The following is a 24574-nucleotide window of genomic DNA, read 5'->3' on the forward strand; positions in this document are numbered from 1 at the left end:
AGGGCCACCCCACCCCCTCTGCCCACATTTCTGTCTCTACGATAGCACGTATACCCTTGTACGTTCATTTCCCAGGTCTGATCTCCCTGCAGCCATGTCTCCGTTATCCCAACAACATCATAGTTACCCATTCGCACCTGGGCTTCAAGCTCATCCGCCTTATTTCTGACACTTCGTGCATTCAGATATAGAATTTTTAGCCCATTTCTCCTCTCTCTGTTTGAATCGCTGCCTATTGTGCTTAACCCAGCTCCCCGAACTCCCATCGGGCTATACGCCCCTAGAATTTTGTTGTCCTTCCTAAATTTACTTATTCTTTCAACACATTTAACTCCATGTTCCGTCAGACCATCCCTCTGTACATGTGTCCTCCTTATCACTTGTTCCGCCTCACCTTTCTCTACTACACACTTAATATTCCGGAACCGTGTCGTCCCCACCCGTCCTTTATTCTTCCTCTCTCTATCCTCTCTCACATTCTGGATCCCCGCCCCCTGCAAATTTAGTTTAAACCCCCCCAAGAAGCACTAGCAAACTTCCCTGCAAGAATGTTAGTACCGCTCCAGTTCAGGTGTAAACCATCCCTTCAGAACAGATCCCACCTTCCCTGGAGCAAAGCCCAATTATCTACAAACCTGAAGCCCTCCCTCCTGCACCATCCTCTCAGCCACGTATTAATCTTTATAATCCTTCTGTTCCTTGCCTCACTCACACGTGGCACAGGTAGCAATCCTGAGATTGTTACCCTGGAGGTCCTGCTCTTCAGCTTCGCACCTAACTCCCTGAACTCCCTACTCAGGACCCCCTCACTCATCCTACCCACGTCATTGGTCCCTACATGGACCACAACATCTGGATTCTTGCCCTCCCTCTCGAGAATAACCTGCACCCGATCTGAGATGTCTCAGACCCCGGCACCAGGGAAGCAACATACCATCCGAGACTCCCGATCTTCCCCACAAAATCTCCTATCCACCCCCCTGACTATAGAATCCCCTATCAATACCGCTTTCTTCTCTTCCCTGCTCCCCTTCCTAGTCGAGGGTCCAACCTCAGTGCCAGAGACAGGACCACAGCAGCTTGTTCCTGGTAGGTCATCCCCACCAACAGTATCCAAAACGGTATACTTATTTTTGATGGGAATGGCCACAGGGGTGCTCTTCTCTCTCTGTCTGCTCCCTCTGCCTCTCTTGACTGTCACCCATTTGCCTACCTCCTGTCTTTTCGGTGTGACTACCTCCCGATAACTCTTATCTATCTCTGCCTCTGCCTCCCGAATGATCCGTAGTTCATCCAGCTCCTGCTCCAATTCCCTAACTCGGGCTGATAGGAGCTGCAGCTGGATGCACCTATTGCAGGTGTGGTCATCAGGAACAACTGTGTTGACCCTGATCTCCCACATACTGCATACGGAGCACACCACTGCTCTAACCGTCTCCCCCATTACCTGATCCCAGATTAGTCAGAATAAATGAAAAACAGGCTTCTTGTCGAAGTCCTCTTGCGCCAAAGCCCGCTGAGCCAAAGCCCAGCACTCTGCTCCTGCGCACCGACGCTGCCCGCTCCTGAAAATGGGCCGCTTTTTAAAGCCCACGCTCGCCGCTGACGTCACCCGCGCTTGCGCAGCTTTACCTTCCTCCTCAGATATTCTCCAGGTAGGTCCGAGGGTCTCGGCCTACCTACAACGGCTGATCCTCTGATCCTCCGATCTCCAGTCGTCTGTCGATCACGAGCACTCATTACTCCCGCTCCGCTGCTCGCACCGACGTTGGTTATTAATCCTCCCCTTGTTGCCCTGAAACATTCTTGTCCCTGGCACTAGGGGGAGACACACCATCTTGGAGTCTTGTGGCCACAATTGCCTATCTGTATCCCTGACTATTGAGTTCCCTATCACTACTGCTTGTCCAGATTTTGTCATTCCCTCCATTACAGTCATTATGCCACTAATTTGGCTGCAGCTCCTTTCCTCTGAGAGGGATCATCATACCCCCAACAATATCCAAAGCTGCATATTTATTAGAGAGGGAATAAGCATGGTGTTCTTGCACAGTCTGCCTGTCCCTCTTGTCTGGCTGAGTGTGCAGTGACCACCACCCTGAACCTCTTATCTACAGCACTCTGCCTCCTGTCCTCTCCTCAGTGAGTCTAGCTACTGCTCCAAACACGCCAGGCGGTCTGAGAGGACCCGTGGCTGGGCACACTTCCTGCAGAAGTAGTTGTCAAAGACACTTCTTCCTGATTTCTATCAGTTCACATGAGAACCACTCCACTTTACTGACTGCCATTTCTATCCTTCAAGTTGCTATAGAGTTTAGAAGAAAGGGAAAGACCTGCCTTGACTTGTTACCACATAGCTGTCTTTGTTGAAGCCTCTGCACTTTGACCTTAAGCCTGGTTCTTTGAGCAAAATTCTGAGAAACATTTCTCCAAATGGCTGCTCCGTCCAAAATTGCCTCCCTTTTATTGTTAATGCTGACATGTGAGTTTAAAAAAAAATCCCAATGCTTCACCTTGAACTGCCTTCTTAAATTGTTTCCTTGAACTCAGTGCTTGGCTTACTAGTAGATAAACAACCTTATTAAGAAGTTGGAGTATCAGGTTAATGCAGAATTTTGAATAGATGGTAGAATTGGCACTAGTACTTGGGGCAGGATGAACAATAACAAATACTGTATGTATTTATTAAAAAAGTAGTGTAAGAAGAGGAAGAAGATAGTGTAGTATCATACATAGGTTCATTGTCCACTGAGAAATCTACAGGTGGAAGCAAAGAAACTATTCTTTAAATGCAGAGTGTGTGTCTTCAGGCTCCTGTACCACTACCTTGATGGTAGCATTGAGAAGAAGGCATGTACTGGCTGATAGAGATCCTTAATGATGGATGCCACCTTTTTGAGGCATTGTCTTTTGAATGTGTCCTTGATGCTAGGGAGGCCAACACCTATGATGGAGCTGGCAGAGTTTACAACTTTCTGCTGCTTTTTCCAATCCTTCCATACCAGTTATAATGCTCTCCATGGTACACCTGTAGACATTTGCTAGTGTCTTCGCTGACATACCAATTCTTTTCAAACTGCTAATGAAATATAGTAGCTGTCATACCTTCTTTGCAATTGCATCAATATGATGGACCCAGGATAGATCCTCAGATGTTGACATCCAAGAAGAAATTGTTCACTCTTTCAACTTCTGGGCAATGGTGTGTGTTCCCTCAGCATCCCCTTCCTGAAGTCCACAATCAGTTCCCTGTACTTACTCATGTAAAGTGCAGGGTTATTGCCGCAACACCACTCAACCAGCTGATCTATCCTGTTCCTGTAAGCCTCCTGATCACCATCTGAAATTCTGCCAACGTTAGTTGTGTATTTGACAAATTTATAGATGGTGTTTGAGCTGTGCCTAGCCACACAGTCATGGGTGTAGAGAGAGTAGAACAGTGAGCCAAGCATGCATCCGTGAGGTGTGCCGGTGTTGGTTTTTCGGTATTTGATCAAATCAGATACCAAGGAAAGAAGGAAAATATGGTAATGACACAGATGGTCAGTTGATTTTTTGAGTGCTTCGTATAATAGTCAATCCCATAATGACATACTATGGTCTGTCTCTCCTGATTGTCCCATTCCCCTTTAAATGCCCTGACTGTGTATTTGTACAGGTATTGCACTCAGTATCCTTTACCCATCAAGTCAAATGTATCCCTGAACCATGACCATCTATCAAAATAAAGAGAAAATGCTAAAAATACTCAGCAGGTCAAGCAGCATCTGTGAAGAGATGAGGAAAGTAAATATTACTGGTTGATGGCTTTTCATCAGAACTAGAAAACTGAAGGATTGAGTTTAAACTGTAGCTGAAATTTGAAGGTGAAATCAGGGGTGGAAAGAACAAAGAGAATGTCTGTGACATTGGAGACCTAAGTAGTCTGGATGACCGTGCTTGTATTATCTAGCTAATAGATGAATGAGGATAGTTAGAGATGTTTTTAAACAAAACTGAAGAACATGCTGGAACTGTGAAAAATAAAAAAACATAGAATACATCACAGGAACAGGCCCACAAAGTCTGTGCTGGTCACAATGTCCATTTAAATTAATCTCATCTGCCTGCACGTGGTCTATAATCCCTCCTTCTCCTGCATGTTCATGTGCCTGTATAAATGCCTTTTCAACGTTGCTATTGTATGTGATTCCACTCTACCCTGGCAGTTCCAGGCACCTACCACCCTGTATAAAGAGAAACATGCCTGGCAAATCTGCTTTAAACTTTCTCCCACTCACCTTAAATCTACGTCCTCTAATATGTGACATTTCTACCCCAGGAAAAAGACACTTATTCACCTTTGTTATAATTTTACATACTTCAATCAAGTTACTCCTCTGCTTCTGATACAACAGGAAAAACAGCCCAAGTTTCACTCTTTGTTAGCTAATACTCTAATCCAGGCCACACCTAGTGAACTGCATCATTTTCAAAGCCTCTACATACTTCCCATAATGTGACAGTGAGCTCCTATCCCTGAAGCTAGTATTGGCATTTTTTTTTGCAAATCAGAGGTCAGAGTGGGATGGAAAATAAGTGACAGGTGACTAGAAATTCAAGGTCACCTTTAAAGTTTGAAAGTCAGTGTTCAGTTTAGTGGTTACTCAGTCAGCATTTAATTTCTCCAGTGTGAAGGAGACCATATTATGAATATCATAATATAAGATATATTATAAGATAGATTAGATTGCAAGAATATAGAACATTAGAGCACAGTACAGATCCCTTGGCCCACAATGTTGTGCTGCGCTTTTAACTTACGAAGATCAATTTAACCTGTCCCTCCCACATAGCTCTCTATTTTTCCATCATCCATGTGCCTGTCTAAGTTTCTTAAATGTCCCTAATATATCTGCCTCGACCAGCACCCCTGGCAGTGAGTTCCACATACCCATCACTCCCTGTGTTTTCAAAAAAAGACTTAGAAGTGCAGTGAATTATTGCTACACCTGGAAAGACCACTTGAGTCCCAAGAAGATGTAAAAAGATGAATGTTGCATCTCCTGGGGCCGTGAGGGAGAGAAGAGGAGGGCTTAGTGGAAATAAAGGAGTTGGCCAGGGAATTTGGGAACATTCCCTTTAGAATGATGAAAGAAGGTGAAGCTGTACCTTGTGGTAGATTTTGGCTGGAGATGGTAGTTATGAAGGGTGATCAGTTGAACTTGAATTGAGTCTAATTGTGGGGAATTCAACAAGATATGGTTAAGAGCACTGTCAATTGTGGGGGAGTTCTGATTCCACATGTCCCCACATCTGTTTTTTTTGTCAAGAAGTCATCATTTCATATTGACCTTTGAACATATTGATCATCCCAGGACCTTTTCTCCTACCCTCAGAATTCCAAAATACATGGGCCGCCTCTGGCCTCTTTCCTTCTCCTTACCTATCCATGACTGGACTGGATGGGGTGCCCTGGTAGGACAAGCCTCCAGCAACTTCGAGAATAGTTGCCTTGTAGATCTGGTCGCTGCTTGAGATAGGAGAAAAATGGCCACATCATTTGCTCCAACAGTGGCCAGATGGTTAACCTGTCCTTGCTGTCAACGCTCATACATTTCTCGAATCAGACTGTAGAGCCACCTCAGAATGCACAATTGATGAACTTCACAGTCAAACATCATCATCAGACATGCAGGGCAACCAACTATCTATCCATGAACCGGTAGCATAGCGGTTCTTGCAACATCATTCTAGCTTGGGGCATTCTGGAATTCAGAGTTGAATTCTGCTGTTGTTCTCTAAGGAGTCTCTGTACGTTCTCCACGTGGAATGTGTGGGTTTTCCCCGGGTGTCTGGTTCCTACCCACAGTCCAAAGATGTAGTGGGTAGGTTAATTTGTCATTGTAAGATGTTTTGTGATTTGTTTAGAGTTAATCGGGGTTGTGGAGTTGCAGGGGCAGTGTGGCTTGAAGCACTCGCCTGAAGGGGATACTCCGCACTGTATCAAATAAATAAACTGACGCCTGCCTTACAGAGGCCAAATGTCAGCTCTCAGATGCGTCTTGACTTCCTCTCAATCATGACCATATAAGGCCATTGTCTGCCAGCCAATCATACACCTAACTTCTAATGAATCCAGTATCTTCTGTTTCAGAGTCCTTGATTGGTTCTGAATTTCATTTTCACATATTTTTGTTTTCATCTCTTATCTATGAACTCGATGGCATTGAAAGGATTGTTTCATCAAGACTACTGTGATCTTCACAATATCACAGACATCACCTTTTTTTTAAAGCCTGTACTTCTTCAGTAATGGTTGAGGTTTATTGATCTAAAAGATCAACCCTGTACCTCTCCACAGATCTCCCTAACCTGATGTGTATTTCCAGCATTTTAAAAATTTCATTTTACTAGTGTTAACTATCCTGAAACCAGTTGCTATCCATGGAATAATAATACTAATTGTATCTTATTCTAGACACTTTAATTTGCAAACCCATCTTTTATATGTGACTTCTGAAATCGATTCTGAGAATTTGACATTCCTAGTTACTTCATCAAAGTATTTGGTCAGATTAGGTTTGCTGACCCTTACTAACAAATTTATCTTAACAATTTATATTAACAAGTGGCTCTTAATGTTTTCCCTGATTGTTTCTCCATCACAGAGAGTAAACAGTGGTTACAGGGCAAGTCCTGGTATACATTTTTCAATAAGGTTGTTCCTTTTTGCACTTTCTAGTTCTCTTGTTCCTCACTTGTATCTATGAAGAATTGGAAGATAATGGAAAGCCCTTTGACAAATTTTACCCCAGTTTCACTTGGTGTATCCTGTTTGGACCGAGTGACTTAAGTATGCCCAGCCTTCTTAGTACCAGTCCATTTATTGTTGTTTCTCCCCAATATTCCTTATCTCTGCCATCTCCCCTTTTCCTTTTTTGGTGGTATTCTCTTCTGTGTTGAAGATCAAGACAGCATTTGGCTCTGTCTTCTGGCTTTATCTGTAGCTCCCTTTCCTAATCCCCAATCAGGCTGCCCCTCCCCTTATGTCACATGCCTCACTTGGAGTATTGAGAGCAATTTTGGGCCCCTTATCTAAGAAAGAATGTGTTGATATTATAGCTGGCAGCTTAACGTCCAGGGATACACATAGTATTGAAAAGATGGGCAAAGCGGGGCGGTGTGGCTGTGTTGCTTAAAAAATGAAATCAGATCATTAGAAAGAGATGACATAGAGTCGGAAGGTGTTGAATCGTTGTGGTTAGAGTTAAGGACCTGCAAGGGTATAAAGATCCTGATTGGATTTGTGTACAGATTATTTCCCCACTCCACCACATCAAACAGTAGTAAAGATGTGGTCTACACATGACAATGGATGATAGTAAATACATAGCAAACGGCAATGGGGGATGGTCATGGGGGGATTTCGATATGTATGTAGATTGGGGAAAATCAGGTTGAGCCCACTAGGGGATCAGCTATTCTGGATTGGGTGTTGTGCGATGAACTAGAATTGATTAGAGTGTTTAAGGTAAAGGAATTACAGGGACATCAGAGGAGCTGTCCAAAATTGATTGGAAAAGAACACTGTCAAGAATGACAATAGAGCTGCAATGGCTGGAGTTTTTAGGAACAATTCAGAAAGCGCAGGATTTATACATCCCCAAGAGGAAAACATATTCTAAAGGCAGGATGACACAACGGTGGCTGACGAGAAGTCAAAACCAACATTAAACCCAAAGACAGGGCATAAAATAAAGCAAAGATTTTTGGGAAGTTAGAGGATTTGAAAGCTTTAAAAAAACAGAAGGCAACTAAAAAAGTCATAAAGAAGGAAATAATGGAATATGAAAGTTTATTAAAGAGGATACCAGAAGTTTCTTCAGATACACAAAGTGTAAAAGAAGGATGAGAATAGACATTGGACTATTGGAATATGATGCTGGAGTGGTAGTAATGTGGGCCAAGGAAATGGTTGGTAAACTGAGTAAGTATTTTGCATCAGCCCTCACTATGGAAGACACAGTATGCTATGAACTTTGGGAGTGTTGGGGGGCAGAAGTGTATGAAGTTGCCATTACTAGGGAGAAGGTTCTTGGGAAAATAAAAGGCCTGAAGGTAGAATTTTGGGCCCCTTATCTAAGAATGGATATGTTGTCATTGGAGAGGGTCAGAGAAGTTTCACGAGAATGATTCTGGGAGTGAAAGAGTTAACATATGAGGAGTGTTTGGCTCTCGGTCTGGAGTTTAGAAGAATGAGGGGGATCTCAATGAAACCTATCTGATGTTGAAAAGCCTAGATAGAGTGGAAGTGGAGAGGATATTTCCTGTGCTGGAGGAGTCCAGGAGCTGAGGACACAGCCTCAGAATAGAGAGATGTCCATATAGAATGGAAATGAGGAATTTCTTTAGCCAGAGTGTGTTGAATCTGTGGAATTCAATGCTACATGCAGTTGTGGAGGCCAGTTCACTGAGTGTATTTAAAGAGGAGGTTGACAGATTTTTGGTAAGTCAGGGCATGGAAGGTTATGGAGAGAATGCAGGGGAATGGGATTGAGAGGGAAATAGGTCAGCCATGATCAAATGGCGAAGACTGGATGGGCCTAAGGGCCTGATTCTACTCTGATGCCAAATGGTCTGTAGACTTCCAGTCAGGAGTCCTACTTTATAGCTTTCTTTCTTGCTCCTGAAACTTGAAACTACAAGGAATGCTGACTTGTGGCTTGTCCTCTTTCCTCTACCCTTACAGAGTTTATTGCCCTTTTGTCCTAGCACCACACAGGCAGTGCACCTTGTGGCTCTGACACAGAGTTGGAGAACCGCTCATTTTACTCTGACTGCGGGATTGCTCAAGACCACTGCATTTTTACCATCTGCAATTCCTCTTGTCTTTAGAGTCACCTTCATCTTTATCACATGTGCATTAAACATACGGTGAAATGTGTTATTTCACACAGCCACGGTGGAGCTGGGAGTACCCTGCAAGTGTTGCCACACATTACAAGCCTACCATAGCATGCCTACAGTGTCCAGCAGAGTAGCAACAAAACAGCCGCCGCAAACCAAGGCCCCTTCCCACTCACACACAGAGACAGGCCTCCAACCGCAGGACAGGCTGCCTCTGAGACCCATGCCTTTGGCCCTGGACTCGAGCCCCTGGCCAGAAATTGGGCCTCCGGCCTCTGAAGAAGCTGACCCAGTCATTTCAACCTTTGGATCCCTACCTCCAGACTGACCAAGCTCTGGACTTTGACCTTTGGTTTTGCCCTCCAGACTGCAGTATTTTAGATTATTATAGCGACCATCCTAGGCAATCACCTACAATCCTGACAGCTATTACAGCTCAGTTTTTCTGGATGACCATCCTGGATACTGTGGCTGCAGGATGACCACCACCTTGGATGAAAAATCCATTTAAAAGGAAAATCAGTAGTTTGCAGGCTGCCGTGATTTGATCATCTTGCATTAAGATTTAGGAGGCTATGGATGATAGAAGGGGCAGTTACTAATCAGCCTTTCCTATTATTGAAAAGATGGTATACTTGTGTATTGTTTTAGTTATGTTATTCATGACATGTCAATCTAAACATGCCTCCTATAAGCAGTGGAGGCTTGTATGAAGCTTATACGCTAATAAAGTCAGTGTTTCAGTCATAAGCTTGTATTATGCCTTTGAAGATCAGTGACAAATGTTGATTACCTGTCTATCCAGTGTGTCTCTCTTTGCTGCCATTTACCAACCCAGCCCCTTTTATCTCCATTTCCCCTACCTAATTAAACACTCTGCAACTTTTACCCTCGATGATCCAAATAACGACACTGACTCTTGCTTCTACAATCACCTTGCATCTCCTTTGATTCTGTGAAATTGTACTCTTTAATATTTTGTGCATCTCATTTGTGATCATTTGAATGGGGTCACGTTTTTCTCTCCTCGATAAAGTATCACCAACAGCAATTGATGGTGACTTCTTTATCCATGTCTGTGGATCAGATACAGGCAAATTTAAAGTGATCATTTTCTCATCAGGGAAGAAGGTAACCATTTAATATGTGCCACCTCAAGTGTACAGTTTCAAAAGTATCCAAATCTGTGTAACACGGTCTTATTGCTTGTGTGAATACTGCAGGAATTTCCATGCTGATGACTGCGATGGGACTGTATGTTATTCCATGGTCAACAAAGATACCGCTGTTGATGGTACTGATGTCCCTCATTGGAATTACAATGGGCATGCTGGACACAGGTCTGTAAATATTTCCAATCTGTACATTCAGGATCATATTTTTTACAATATGAACTATCGATTCTTTAGTTTTGTTCTTGCTGAACCCAATCCAAGCTAGGCACAATAATTAGAAATTGCATTCTAGTTTGTATATCCTGAAAATTGTTGTTTCCTGTTTTTCCTTCATATATTACCACCACTTATAACCAACCCACAAACCTGAACTTTTCACTCGTCCCATGATCATGAAGCTAAAATTTGGTACATGGAGATGGGTTTGGGTTCAATTATATTAAAAGTATTTGGCATTGTTGTTACTCAGTAAGCACCTCCACAATGTTACTGTGCTTTTCAGTTGTATAGGATAGTTACAGCAAAACTTCTTAAAAACCTGTTTACTTCTAATAGCCTGTCAGCATGGGGAACCTGTGGTGTTGATGCACATATGCCTTTCACTATCATTAAACCTTGCTTATTGCCGCATATGTTATCTGCACACATTCTTGTTCACTATATTAAATGATGAACTTGGCACAGTTCCCCATATCTCCATTGTATTGTAATTTGATGGCAATGTTTTGGAATCTTTAATGGTAAGAGATGTTGTAAATATAGTCAAACAAAATAGGATGTATAAGGCTGTACAAGCTGAAGTGAGACAAGCCCCTTGAGGAATATAAAGGAAACATTAAAGAGCTTAAACAAGGAATCAGGTGGGCTAAAAGGGGTCAGTGTCCTTGGTGAATAGAATTAAAGGGCAATCCCAAAGCTTCCTATACATCCATCAAAAACAAGAGGGTAGCTAGGGAGAGAGTAGAACTACTCAAAGACAAAGCGGGGGATTTATGCTTGGAGCCAGAGTAAGTGTTCAGTGTACTAAATGAGCGTTCTCCAAGGGGAAGTACTCAAGCTAGTGAGATTGGCACCAGAATGTTGTTTGGATTGATCCTGTGCTGTACTGTTGTATGTTAATTATCTCCTTGTGGATAGAGAGCCTCCAAAGTTTTGTGTTAATTCTGAACTTGAGATTAGTATTGCAGCATCTTCATGAATATATTTGCCGTCTCTGCACATTGGGCAGCCACCTTGCTGTTCCTTTAGCATTTATCTGTGGTCGAACCAGGGACCATTCACCTTGAGATCCATTGCTGATGCCACCACACTGACCAGCTTCATTAATATATTTAGAGCAACTTTTTGTGTATCTTCTGGATTAGTAACTCACTTGGAAGACTTGACTCATTTGTGCAAGGAAGAAAGGACGATAGGATGGTGTTTTTTTTGATGAACGTTAAGATGGATGTCCCAGGGCCTCATGGGATCTATCTTGATATTAAGAGAGAAGCCTTAAAAGAAGTATTTTATTCTAAGCCACACCAGGGGTACGTGAAAAGAGCTACCTTTTAATCAGCAGCGATTGAGATTTTGAAGGCAGAATTTTGTGACAGTTTTTTTGAGTGGAGTGATCAATCAGCAAGAGGGATTCATCAGAAAAAGCCAGTAAAAATAGCACAGGTGCAAGTGGAGTTGCCATTCATTTGGACGGTGCCAGTGTTTAGCGTGGCTTTGCCTCATCAGGATTAGGCGAGATCAGGCTTGGGTGAGGTAGGTTGTCTTGTAATTTACTCTCTCTGTCCTATTTGTTTATTCTTCATCTGTTGCGGCATAGTGGATTAGTGAGAATGGCTCCAGGGACAGGATTCTGTACTCTGCGTGGGATGTGGGAAGTCTGGGAGAGCTCCAGTCCCCCAGATAAACACATTTGTACCAGGTGCACCGTTGCAGTTCTTGAGTGAACATATTAGGAACTGGAACTATGACCTTTGACTTGTATGGGAGAATGAGGAGGTGATAGAAAGGAGCTGTAGGGAGGTAATCACCCCATAGGCTGCAGGAGACAGGTAACTGTGTGACTGTCAGAAGAAGGGGTAATGCACAGCCAAAGCAGAGTACACCTGTGTCCGTTCCTTCAATAATAAGATGCTACTAGATACTATTGAGGGCGACCACCTATGGGGGGGGGGAGGGGGGGAGGGGAAGCCATGGTGACCGAGTCTCTGGCACTGAGTCTGGTGCTGTGGCTCAGAAGAGCAGAGTGGTGAAGAGGACTGCAGTGTTGATAGGAGATTCCTTGGTCAGAGGAACAGACACAAGGTTCTGTGGGTGCAATAGGGACATCCGGATGGTATGTTGCCTTCCTGGTGTCAGGATCAGGGATGTCTCTGATTGGGTCCATGGCATTCTCAACGGCAAGGGTGAGCTGCCAGAAGTCTTGGTGCATATTGGTATCAATGACATAGGTAGACAATTTGAGGCGGTCCTGGAGAGATTTTAGGGAACAAGGTAGAAAGCTGAGAAACAGGACATTTTTATGGAGAGACATAATCTGATTAGGGTAGTCAGCATGGCTTTGTCAAGGGCAGGTTCTGCCTTATGAGCCTGATTGAATTCTTTGAGGATGTAACAAAGCACATTGATGAAGGTACAGCAGTGGATGTAGTGTATATGGATTGCAGTAAGGCATATGATAAGGTTCCCCATGCAAGGCTCATGCAAGGTAAGGAGGCATGGGTTCCAAGGGGACTAGAATTGGCTTGCCCACAGAAAGCAAAGGGTGGTTGTACATGGTTTGTATTCTGCATGGAGGTTGGTGACCAGTGGTGTTCTGTAGGGATCTGTTGTGGGGCCCTTCCTCTTTGTGATTTTTATAAATGATCTGGATGAAGAAGTAGAAGGGTGGGTTTGTAAGTTTGTAGATGACAAAGGTTGGGGGTGTTGTGGATAGTCTGGAGGGTTGTCAGAGGTTACAGTGGGGCATTGATAGGATGCAAAACTAGGCTAAGAAGTGCCAGATGGACTTCAACCCAGATAAGTGTGAATTGGATCATTTTAGTAGGTCCAGTTTGAAGACAAAATATAATATAATAGACAATAGGTGCAGAAGTAGACCATTCGGCCCTTCGAGCCTGCACCGCCATTTTGAGATCATGGCTGATCAACTACTATCAATACTCGGTTCCTGCCTTGTCCCCATATCCCTTGATTCCCCTATCCATAAGATACCTATCTAGCTCCTTCTTGAAAGCATCCAGAGAATTGGCCTCCACTACCTTCCGAGGCAGTGCATTCCAGACCCCCACAACTCTCTGGGAGAAGAAGTTTTTCCTTAACTCTGTCCTAAATGACCTACCCCTTATTCTCAAACCATGCCCTCTGGTACTGGACTCTCCCAGCATCTGGAACATATTTCCTGCCTCTATCTTGTCCAATCCCTTAATAATCTTATATGTTTCAATCAGATCCCCTCTCAATCTCCTTAATTCCAGCGTGTACAAGCCCAGTTTCTCTAACCTCTCTGCGTAAGACAGTCCAGACATCCCAGGAATTAACCTCGTGAATCTACGCTGCACTTCCTCTACAGCCAGGATGTCCTTCCTTAACCCTGGAGACCAAAACTGTACACAATACTCCAGGTGTGGTCTCACCAGGGCTCTGTACAAATGCAAGAGAATTTCTTTGCTCTTGTACTCAATTCCCTTTGTAATAAAGGCCAACATTCCATTAGCCTTCTTCACTGCCTGCTGCACTTGCTCATTCACCTTCAGTGACTGATGAACAAGGATTCCTAGATCTCTTTGTATTTCTCCCTTACCGAACTCTACACTGTTCAGATAATAATCTGCCTTCCTGTTCTTACTCCCAAAGTGGATAACCTCACACTTATTCACATTAAACGCCATCTGCCAAGTATCTGCCCACTCACCCAGCCTATCCAAGTCACCCTGAATTCTCCTAACATCCTCATCACATGTCACACTGCCACCCAGCTTAGTATCATCAGCAAATTTGCTGATGTTATTTTCTATGCCTTCATCCAAATCGTTAACGTAAATGGTAAACAGCTGTGGTCCCAATACCGAGCCCTGTGGCACCCCACTAGTCACCACCTGCCATTCCGAGAAACACCCATTCACCGCTACCCTTTGCTTTCTATCTGCCAACCAGTTTTCTATCCATGTCAATGTCTTCCCCCCGATGCCCTGAGCTTTGATTTTACCCACTAATCTCCTATGTGGGACCTTATCAAATGCCTTCTGAAAATCGAGGTACACTACATCCACTGGATCTCCCCCGTCTAACTTCCTGGTTACATCCTCGAAAAACTCCAACAGATTAGTCAAGCATGATTTACCCTTGGTAAATCCATGCTGGCTCGGCCCAATCCTATCACTGCTATCTAGATATGCCACTATTTCATCCTTAATAATGGACTCTAGCATCTTCCCCACCACTGATGTCAGGCTGACAGGTCGATAGTTCTCTGTTTTCTCCCTCCCTCCTTTCTTAAAAAGTGGGATAACATTAGTCATTCTCCAATCCTCAGGAACTGATCCTGAATCTAAGGAACATTGGAAAATGATTACCAATGCATCCGCAATTTCCAGGGCCACCTCCTTTAGTACCCTAGGATGCAGACCATCTGGACCTGGGGATTTGTCAGCCTTCAGTCCCATCAGTCTTCTCATCACCATTTCCTTCCTAATGTCAATCTGTTTCATTTCCTCTGTTACCCTATGTCCTTGGCCCATCCATACATCTGGGAGATTGCTTGTGTCTTCCTTAGTGAAAACAGATCTAAAGTACTCATTAAATTCTTCTGCCATTTCTCTGTTTCCCATAACAATTTCACCCAATTCATTCTTCAAGGGCCCAACATTGTTCTTAACTATCTTCTTTCTCTTCACATACCTAAAAAAGCTTTTGCTATCTTCCTTTATATTCCTGGCTAGCTTGCGTTCGTACCTCATTTTTTCTCCCCGTATTGTCTTTTTAGTTAAGTTCTGTTGTTCCTTAAAAACTTCCCAATCATCTGTCCTCCCACTTACCTTAGCTCTGTCGTACTTCCTTTTTTTTAATGCTGTGCAATCTCTGACTTCCTTTGTCAACCATTGTGGCCCCTTTCACCCCTTTGAATCCTTCCTTCTCTGGGGGATGAACTGATTTTGCACCTTGTGCATTATTCCCAAGAATACCTGCCATTGCTGTTCCACTGTCTTTTCTGCTAGGCTATCCGTCCAGTCAACTTTGGCCAGCTCCTCCCTCATGGCTCCATAGTTTCCCCTGTTCAGCTGCAACACTGACACCTCCGAGCTGCCCTTATCCTTCTCAAATTGCAGATAAAAACTTATCATATTATGATCACTACCTCCTAATGGCTCCTTTACTGCAAGATCGCTTATCAAATCCTGTTCATTACATAACACTAAATCCAGAATAGTCTTGTCCCTGGTCGGCTCTCGTACAAGCTGTTCCAAGAATGCATCCCGTAGGCACTCTACAAACTCCCTATCCTATGGTCCAGCACCAACCTGATTCTCCCAGTTCACCTGCATGTTGAAATCCCCCATAACTACTGCGACATTACCTTTGCCACATGCCAATGTTAACTCCCTATTCAACTTGCACCCAATATCCATGCTACTGTTTGGTGGCCTGTAGACAACACCCATTTGGGTCCTTTTGCCCTTACTGTTCCTCAGTTCTATCCACACAGACTCTACTTCTCCTGACCCTATGTCCCCCCTTGAAAAGGACTGAATCTCATTCATCACCAACAGGGCCACCCCACCCCCTCTGCCCACATTTCTGTCTCTACGATAGCACGTATACCCTTGTACGTTCATTTCCCAGGTCTGATCTCCCTGCAGCCACGTCTCCGTTATCCCAACAACATCATAGTTACCCATTCGCACCTGGGCTTCAAGCTCATCCGCCTTATTTCTGACACTTCGTGCATTCAGATATAGAATTTTTAGCCCATTTCTCCTCTCTCTGTTTGAATCGCTGCCTATTGTGCTTAACCCAGCTCCCCGAACTCCCATCGGGCTATACGCCCCTAGAATTTTGTTGTCCTTCCTAATTTTACTTATTCTTTCAACACATTTTACTCCATGTTCCGTCAGACCATCCCTCTGTAAATGTGTCCTCCTTATCACTTCTTCCGCCTCACCTTTCTCTACTACACACTTAATATTCCGGAACCGTGTAGTCCCCACCTGCCATTTATTCTTCCTCTCGCTATCCTCTCTCACATTCTGGATCCCCGCCCCCTGCAAATTTAGTTTAAACCCCCTCAAGAAGCACTAGCAAACTTCCCTGCAAGAATGTTAGTACCGCTCCAGTTCAGGTGTAAACCGTCCCTTCGGAACAGATCCCACCTTCCCTGGAACAAAGCCCAATTATCTACAAACCTGAAGCCCTCCCTCCTGCACCATCCTCTCAGCCACGTATTAATCTTTATAATCTTTCTGTTCCTTGCCTCACTCACACGTGGCACAGGTAGCAATCCTGAGATTGTTACCCTGGAGGTCCTGCTCTTCAGTTTCGCACCTAACTCCCTGAACTCCCTACGCAGGACCCCCTCACTCATCCTATCCATGTCATTGGTTCCTACATGGACCACAACATCTAGATTCTTGCCCTCTCGAGAATAACCTGCACCCGACCTGAGATGGTAAGACTCTTGGCAGTGTGGAGGATCAGAGGGATCTTGGGGTCTGTGTTGATAGGACACTCAAAACTGCTGCGCAGGTTGACTGTTAAGAAGGCGTATCGTGTGTTGGCATTTATCAACCATGGGATTGAGTTCAAGAGCCATTTAGGAATCGGATGGCAGAGGGGAAGAAGCTGTTCCTGAATCGCTGAGTGTGTGCCTTCAGGCTTCTGTACCTCCTACCTGATAGTAACAGTGAGAAAAGGGCACACACTGGGTGCTGCAGGTTCTTAGTAACGGACACTGCCTTTCTGAGAGGTGACCTTGATAGAAGTGTATAAGGGGCATTGGTCATGCGGCTAGCCAGAAGCTTTTTCCCAGGGCTGAAATGGCTAACATGAGGGGGCGTAGTTTTAAGATGCTTGGAAATAGGTACCGAGGGGATGTCAGGGGTAAGTTTTTCACAGAGTGGTGGGTATATGGAATGCACTGCTGGAGGCAGTGGTGGAAACAGATACAATGGGGTCTTTTAAGAGCCTCTTAGATAGGTAAGTGAAGTTTAGAAAAATAGAGGACTGTGCACTAGGGAAATTCTAGGCATTTTCTAGAGTAGGTTACATGGTTGGCACACCATTGTGGGCCGAAGGGCTTGTAATGTGCTGTAAATTTCTATGTTCTAGGACCTCCAGGGTAGAAATCTCTGGATTGCTGTCTGTTCCAGTGAGAGTAAGAATAGAATGACTTGGCAGGTGAATGCATGGCTGAGGAACTGGTGCAGGGGGCAGGGGTTCAGATTTATGGATCATGGGATCTTCTGGGGAAGATGTGACCTGTACAAAAGAGACAGATTACACCTGAATCCGAGGGGTTCCAATATCCTTGTGGCAGGTTGGCTAGAGCTGTTCGGGTGGGTCTAAAGTAATTTGGCAGGGGACGGGAACTGGACTGATAGTACTGAAGGTGAGGTAGTTGGTTTACAAACAGGCATTGTGTAGTGAGACTCCTAGCAAGCAGAGGCTGATGACAGGACAAAATTGCAGTCAACAGGATGAGTTGCAATGTAGAAGATGGACAAAATCGAAAAGGGTGAATGCAGGACTTTAGTTGTTATATTTGAATGTGGGTAGTATACAGAATAAGGTAAATGAACTTGTAGCACAGATACAGATTGGTATGTATGATGTGGGCATCAATGAATTGTGGCTGAAAGAAGATCATAGCTGGGAGCCTAATGTCTAAGGATACACATTGTATTGAAAGGATAGGTAGGAAGGCAGAGGAAGTGGCATTGCTGTTTGTAAAGTATGAAGTTAAACAATTAGAAAGAGATGACATGGTTGAAAGATGTTGAATCCTTGTGGATAGAGCTAAGGAACTGCAAGGGTAAGAAGACACTTATAGGAGTTGTATACAGACTCCCAAACAGTAGTAAGGATGTGGTCTACAAACCACAACAGGGGATAGAAAATGCAGGCCAAAAGGACAATTTTAAAATAGTCATGAGGGATTTCAGTTTGCAGGTAGATTGGGAAAATCAGGTTGGTGCTGGATTGAGCCCTCTAGGGAATCAGCTATTCTGGACTGGGTGTTGTGAAATGAGCCGGAATTGATTAGAGAGCTAATCAAGGGTAAATAAACCCTTATGGGCAATTGATCATAATGTGATCAAATTTACCCTGAAATTTGAGTGAAGCTGAAGTTGATGTATCAGTATTACAGTGGAATAAAGGGAATAACAGAGGAAAGAGAGAAGAGTTGGCCATAGTAGATAGGAAAAGAACATTGGCAGGGATGAAGGCAGAGCAGCAATGGCTGGAATATCTGGGTGCAATTTGGAAGGCAAAGGATATGTCATCCCAAAGAGGAAGAAGTACTCTAAAGGCAAGATGACACACCATGGCTAACGAGAAGTCAAAGCCAAAATAAAAGCCACAGAAAGAGCATACAGTATAATGGAGCAAAAATTAGCAGGAAGTTCAAGGATTGGGAAACTTTCAAATTCTAACAGAAGGCAACTTTAAAAAAAGTCATTAAAAAGGTAAAGATGGATTACGAAAGTAAGCAAGAAACTAATATTAAAGAGGATTCCAAAAGTTTCTTTGGATACATAAAGTGTAAAAGAGGTGAGAATGGATATCAGACTGTTGAAAAATAATGCTAGAGAGGTAGTAGTGGGGACAAGGAAATGGTGGACAAACTGAATAAGCATTTTGCATCATTCTTCACTGTGGAAGACACTAGCAGGATGGTGGAAGTTCCAGGTGTCAGGGGTCATGAAGTGTGTGAAGCTACCGTTACTATGGAGAAGGTTTTTGGGGAAACTGTAAGGTCTGAAGGTAGATAAGTCACCCAGACTAGATGGTATACACCCCCAGGGTTCTGAAGGAGGTGGTTCTGCAAGTTTAGAAAATTGCAAATGTCACTTCACTCTTCAAGAAGGGAGAGAGGCAGAAGAAAGGAAATTATAGGGTCAGTTAGTCTGACCTCTGATTGGGAAGATGTTGGAATCGATATTCAAGGATGAGGTCTCAGGGTACTTGGAGGCAGATGATAAAACAGGCCGTAGTTAGCATGGTTTTCTCAAGGAAAAATCTTGCCTGACAAATCTGTTGGAATTCTTTGAAGAAATAACAAACAGGATAGACAGAGGAGGATCGGTTGATGTGTATTTAGATTTTCAGAAGGCCTTCGACAAGGTGCCACACATGAAGCTGCTTAACAAGCTATGGGCCTATGGTATTATAGGAACGATTCTAGCATGGATAAACAGTGGCTGACTGGCAGGAGGCAAAGAGTTGTGAATAAAGGGAGACTTCTGGTTGGCTGCCAGTGACTAGAATTGTTCCACAGGGAACTGTGTTGGGACTGATTTTTTAAAAATGTTATATATTAAAGGATTTGGATGATGGAATTGAGGGCTTTGTTGCAACATTTGCAGACGATATGAAGTTAGGTGCAGGGCAGGTAGTTTTGAGGAAGTACAGATTAGGAGAATGGGCAAAGAAGTGGCAGATGGAAGACAGTGTCAGGTGATGTATGGTCATGCACTTCGGTAGAAAAAATTAAAGGGTTGACTATTTTCTAAATGGAGAGAAAATGCAAAAAACTGAGGTGCAAAGGGACTTGGGAGTCAATGTGCAAGACAAAGTTAATTTGTTGGTTGAGTTTGTAGTGAGGAAGGCAAATGCCAATATTAGCATTCATTTTAAGAGAACTAGAATATAAAAGCAAGAATGTAATGTTGAGACTTTGTAAAGCACTGTTGAGGCCTCACTTAGAGTATTGTGAGCAGGTCTGGGCCTCTTAGAAAGGATGTGTTGTAACTGGAGAGGGTTCAAAGGAGGTTCACAAAAATGATTCCAGGTTTGAATGTCATATGAAGAGTGTTTGATGGCTCTGGGCCAATATCCATTGGAATTCTGAAGAATGAGGGATGACCTCATTGAAACCTAAGGAATGGTGAAAGGCCTTGTTAGAGTGGATTTGCAGAGGATGTTTCCTATAGAGGGAGAGTCTAAGTCCAGAGGACACAGCCTCAGAATAGAGGAGTGTCCTTTTTGAACAGAGATGAGGAATTTCTTTAGCCAGAAAGGTGAGTGTGGAATTTTTTGCCACCAGCAGCTGTGAAGGCCAAGTTTGTATGTATATTTAAGGCAGAGATAGACAGATTCTTGATTGGTCAGGGTACGAAGGGATAATGGGAAGAAAGCAGGAGATTGGGGCTGAGAGGAAAATTGGATCAGCCATGATGAAATGGTGGAGCAGACTTGATGGGCCAGACGGCCCAATTCTGTTCCGTATTTTATGGTCTAAAAGAGATCCCAGAGAACTGGAGAATAGCTGGTGTTATGCTTCATTTTAAGGACAATAGGGATGATCTAGTTGTTGAGCCTCGCATCAGTGGTAAAATTTAGTCACATTTGGAAAACTGGACTTATTAAGGGTAATCAGTATGAGGGAGGTCACGTTTTACAAACGAGTGAGATTTTGAGGCATGATGAAGATGATGAGGGTATGGCCAGTTTATGTTGTGTACATGGACTTTAGTTATTCATTCAACAACTTGCTGATCCACAGGATTAAGAAACATGAGGGCTGTGGTGACTTTTAAGTAGGATTCAAAATTGGTTTGGATTTAGAAAGTGGTGTAATTCTGACTGGAGTTCTTTGACCGGTGGTATTCTGTAGAGATGATTTTCATAGCCTGTGATGAAGCTGGGTTGATCAGAGAACTTGCAGGTGACACAGATTGGCAGAGTTGTGAGGAAGCAACAAACATTCGCCTGGAGAAATTCAGCAGGGCAGGTGGGATCTGTGGCGGTAAAGGGATAGTCAGCAATTTGAGTTGAGACCCAGCATCAGGACTTAGTGTACCTTCGCCAGAGGAGAGCTGCTGTAGGCGATTCTAGGTAAGGAGAGATTGATGGACAGATGGAGCCAGGCGGGGGAGAGAAGGGAAAAGATAGTGACAGAGGTAGGAGGGTGATACTGGAGCAACAAAGTGATGCAGATTATGGATTCTGATAAGTGGAACCACATAAGGTAGGGATGCTGAGCAAAAGGGGAACAGTGGGGGTGGGTGGGTAGAGAAACAGTTTAGAGATCAGTGAATACAAAGTACACTGCAGATGCTGTGGTCAAATCAACACGTACAACACACTGGAGGAACTCAGCAGGTCGGGCAGCGTCCGTGGAAATGAACAGTCAACATTTTGGGCCCAGACTGTCAGGACTGAAGGAGGAGGGGGCAGGGGCCCTATAAAGAAGGTGGGGGGAGGGTGGGAAGGAGAAGGCTGGTAGGTGCCAGGTGAAAAGCCAATCAGAGGAAAGATCAAGGGGTGGGGGAGCGGATAGGCAGGAAAGGTGAAGGAGGAATTTAAGGGGAAAGCACTGTGTAGTAGAAGGAGGCAGAAACGTGAGAGAGGTGATAGGCAGCTGGAAGAGGAGGCAGAGTGAAAGTGGGATGGGGGAAAGGAGAGGGAGGGAATTACTGTAAGTTGGAGAATTCGATGTTCATACCAAGGGGCTGGAGACTACCCAGACGGTTTATGAGGTGTTGCTCCTCCAACCTGAGTTTGGCCTCATCATGGCAGTAGAGGAGGCCATGTATGGACATATCTAGATGGGAATGAGAGGCAGAGTTGAAGTGGGTGGCAACTGGGAGATCCTGTCTGTTGTGGCAGATGGAGCAGAGGTGCTCGACAAAGCGGTCCCCCAATCTGCGTGGGGTCTCGCCAATGTAGAAGAGGCCACACCGGGAGCACCAGATACAATAGATGACCCCAACAGACTCACAAGTGAAGTGTTGCCTCACCTGGAAGGACAGTTTGGGGCCCTGAATGATGGTAAGAGAGGAGGTGTAGGGACAGGTGTAGCACTTACGTTTGCAGGGATAAGTACCAGGTGGGAGATCTGTGGGGAGGGACTTGTGGACCAGGCAGTCGCAGAGGGAACGATGCCTGTGAAAAGCGGAGAGGGGTAGAGAGGCTAAGATGTGCTTAGTGGTGGGGTCCTGTTGAAGGTGGCTGAAGTTGCGGAGGATAATATGCTGGATCCGGAGGCTGGTGGGGTGGTAGGTGAGGACAAGGGGACCCTGTTGTGGTGACGGGAGGATGGAGTGAGGGCCGAAGTGCAGGAAATGGAGGAGATGCGGGTGAGGGCATTATTGATGACGACAGAAGAGATTCTTAAAGAAAGAGGACATTTGAGATGTTTTGGAACGGAAAGCCTCATCCTGGAAGCAGAAAATGATCAGTGGGTATTCTGGGAAACAGGAAGTGTGAGGGGGTAGGGGAGGTGCCAGAGGATCTGGGTGGATCAGGAGAGAAAGGAACACTAGGTGCTTTTCTTCTAGTGAGATAGTAAAGAAGGTCGTTAAAAAATAGAAATCCGTTAGAAATATGTGTGGAGAAATAGCATGGTTTAATCCGGACTGTGTGAAGCAATTGCACTTTTGGAGGTCAAATTTGAGATGAAAGTATAGAATAAATGGCAAGACATGTAGGAGCACACTAAGATCCCTCTGTACATCAGTCGATGTCCATAGCTTCTGAAAGTAGCAACACAAGTAGGTGGGGTGATAAAGCAGCTGTATGGCATTCTTGCCTTCATTGCTTTTGGCACTGAGTATAAATGTTGGAAAATCATGTTACAGCTGTATAAACATTTGACGGAGCTACAGTTGGAGTACTGTTTTACTTCATTAGATTACAGGAAGGATGAAGAAGAGGTTCACCAGGATGTTGCTTGGATTGATCCTGTGCCATACTGTTGTATGTTAATCATTTCCTTGCCGATAGAGACGCTCGAGTTTTATTAATTCTGAACTTGTGATTAGTATTGTAGCATCTTCATGAATATACTCAGAACAACTTTTTGTGTATCTTCTGGATCAGCAACTCACTCAAAAGACTCGACCCATTTGCAAGGATGAAAACCATTATAAATTTGATGTTAAGCACACAAAGATGAATTGAACCCTGACTCCAGTGGTTGGGTGGTGGTTGGGTTACTGGCCTAATAACCTAAGTACATGTAGTCCTGGGTGCATGATAAATTGGGATTTTACAACAGTCCTAAAGAGGTACAGGAATCTCAGGACTTTAAATTCACTGATTCAATAAAGCTGGCATAAAAGGTTGTATCAGTAATGATGCACATGGAACTACTGAATTGTAGTATATGGACTTACAATTTAGTAGAAATGGGGAAGTCAACCCCTTGTTCCACTGTTCAATAATATTATGATAGATCAGGTCATAGCCTCAACTCCAAAGTTCCGTTTGTCACTGGTAACTTTTCACATTCTGTCTTAAAAGTATTCTCGCTCTGCTTCCATGTCTTTTTAAGGGAGAGTTCCAGAGTTGAGACCCTCAGAGAGAATTTTGTGTCGCCTTTGTCTTAAGCAGTGAGCTTTAGTTCGAGGTTGTACCCGAGGCGAAACTTCTCTCCACATCCATTTTGTCATGATCCTTCAAGATCTTATATAAAACAGTTTAGTACAGGAACAGGCCCTAATTAAACTAGTAATTAAGTCCCTAGCTAATCCTTTTTGTCAATGCAATAACCATATCCCTCCATTCTCTCAATTGTCTCTCAACTCTTCTGAAAGCTTCTGGATACTACCTATCCTTTCTAATCTTATTTTAAAAATCTGCCACTATCCAGGAATCTGTTAATAGTAAATCTTTTCTGAACTACTTAATATCATTAATAATGAACATATTAATGTCCTCCTTTAAATAAGCGAATGCTGTACACAGTATTCCAGATGTAGGCATTTTCCCTGTCCTCCCTCTGAATTTGGTTTCTCTTGCGATAAATAATAATTTTTGGTTTCCTAATTACCTGATATTTCTGCAAAGTCACTCTGCTACTGTAAGGAGTTTGTACTTTCTCCCCAAGACTGTGTAAGTTTCCTCTCTCAGTCCAAAGAAGTAATGGTCGATAGGTTAATTGTTCTTTCTAAATTGTCCTTTGATCAGGCTAGGGTGATATTAGGGGTGGGCTTGGGGGAGGGAGGGTTTGTTGGGTGGTGTGGCTCTAAGGACCTATTCTGCACTGTATCTCAATAAATAACTGCACAGAATTGTTGCATCTTGAAGCTCTTCAAAGTCCAATTATTTCAATTTACTTCATATTTCCTTCAAAATGGCTACTTTCACATTGTCCCATATGATACATTTACCTGTTCTTTGCTGCATATTTAACCCATCTTTAGCCCTTATGTCTTCTCATAACTTTCTTTTGTCTTCAGAAAATGTAGCAGCCATACCTTAATCGAAGTAATTTGCTGGTCCCAGTAGCATAACACTGATTCAACTTACCAACCAGAGTAACACCCATTTATACTTCCTCCCTGTTTTCTGTT

At 43.7% G+C, this 24574-nt stretch overlaps 1 protein-coding gene across 1 annotated transcript in view; it reads left to right on the top strand.

Annotated features, from left to right (window-relative positions):
- mfsd4b (major facilitator superfamily domain containing 4B) overlaps positions 1 to 24574 on the top strand; it is a 36112-nt gene that overhangs the window by 8650 nt on the left and 2888 nt on the right. The window contains exon 3 of the mRNA XM_073055922.1: positions 10113 to 10229. Within this exon, the coding sequence (XP_072912023.1) occupies positions 10113 to 10229 (117 nt within the window). The remainder of the gene's footprint in view (positions 1 to 10112; positions 10230 to 24574) is intronic.

The sequence above is a fragment of the Hemitrygon akajei genome, chromosome 9 (assembly GCF_048418815.1).
Source record: "Hemitrygon akajei chromosome 9, sHemAka1.3, whole genome shotgun sequence".
NCBI classification, from domain to species: domain Eukaryota; kingdom Metazoa; phylum Chordata; class Chondrichthyes; order Myliobatiformes; family Dasyatidae; genus Hemitrygon; species Hemitrygon akajei.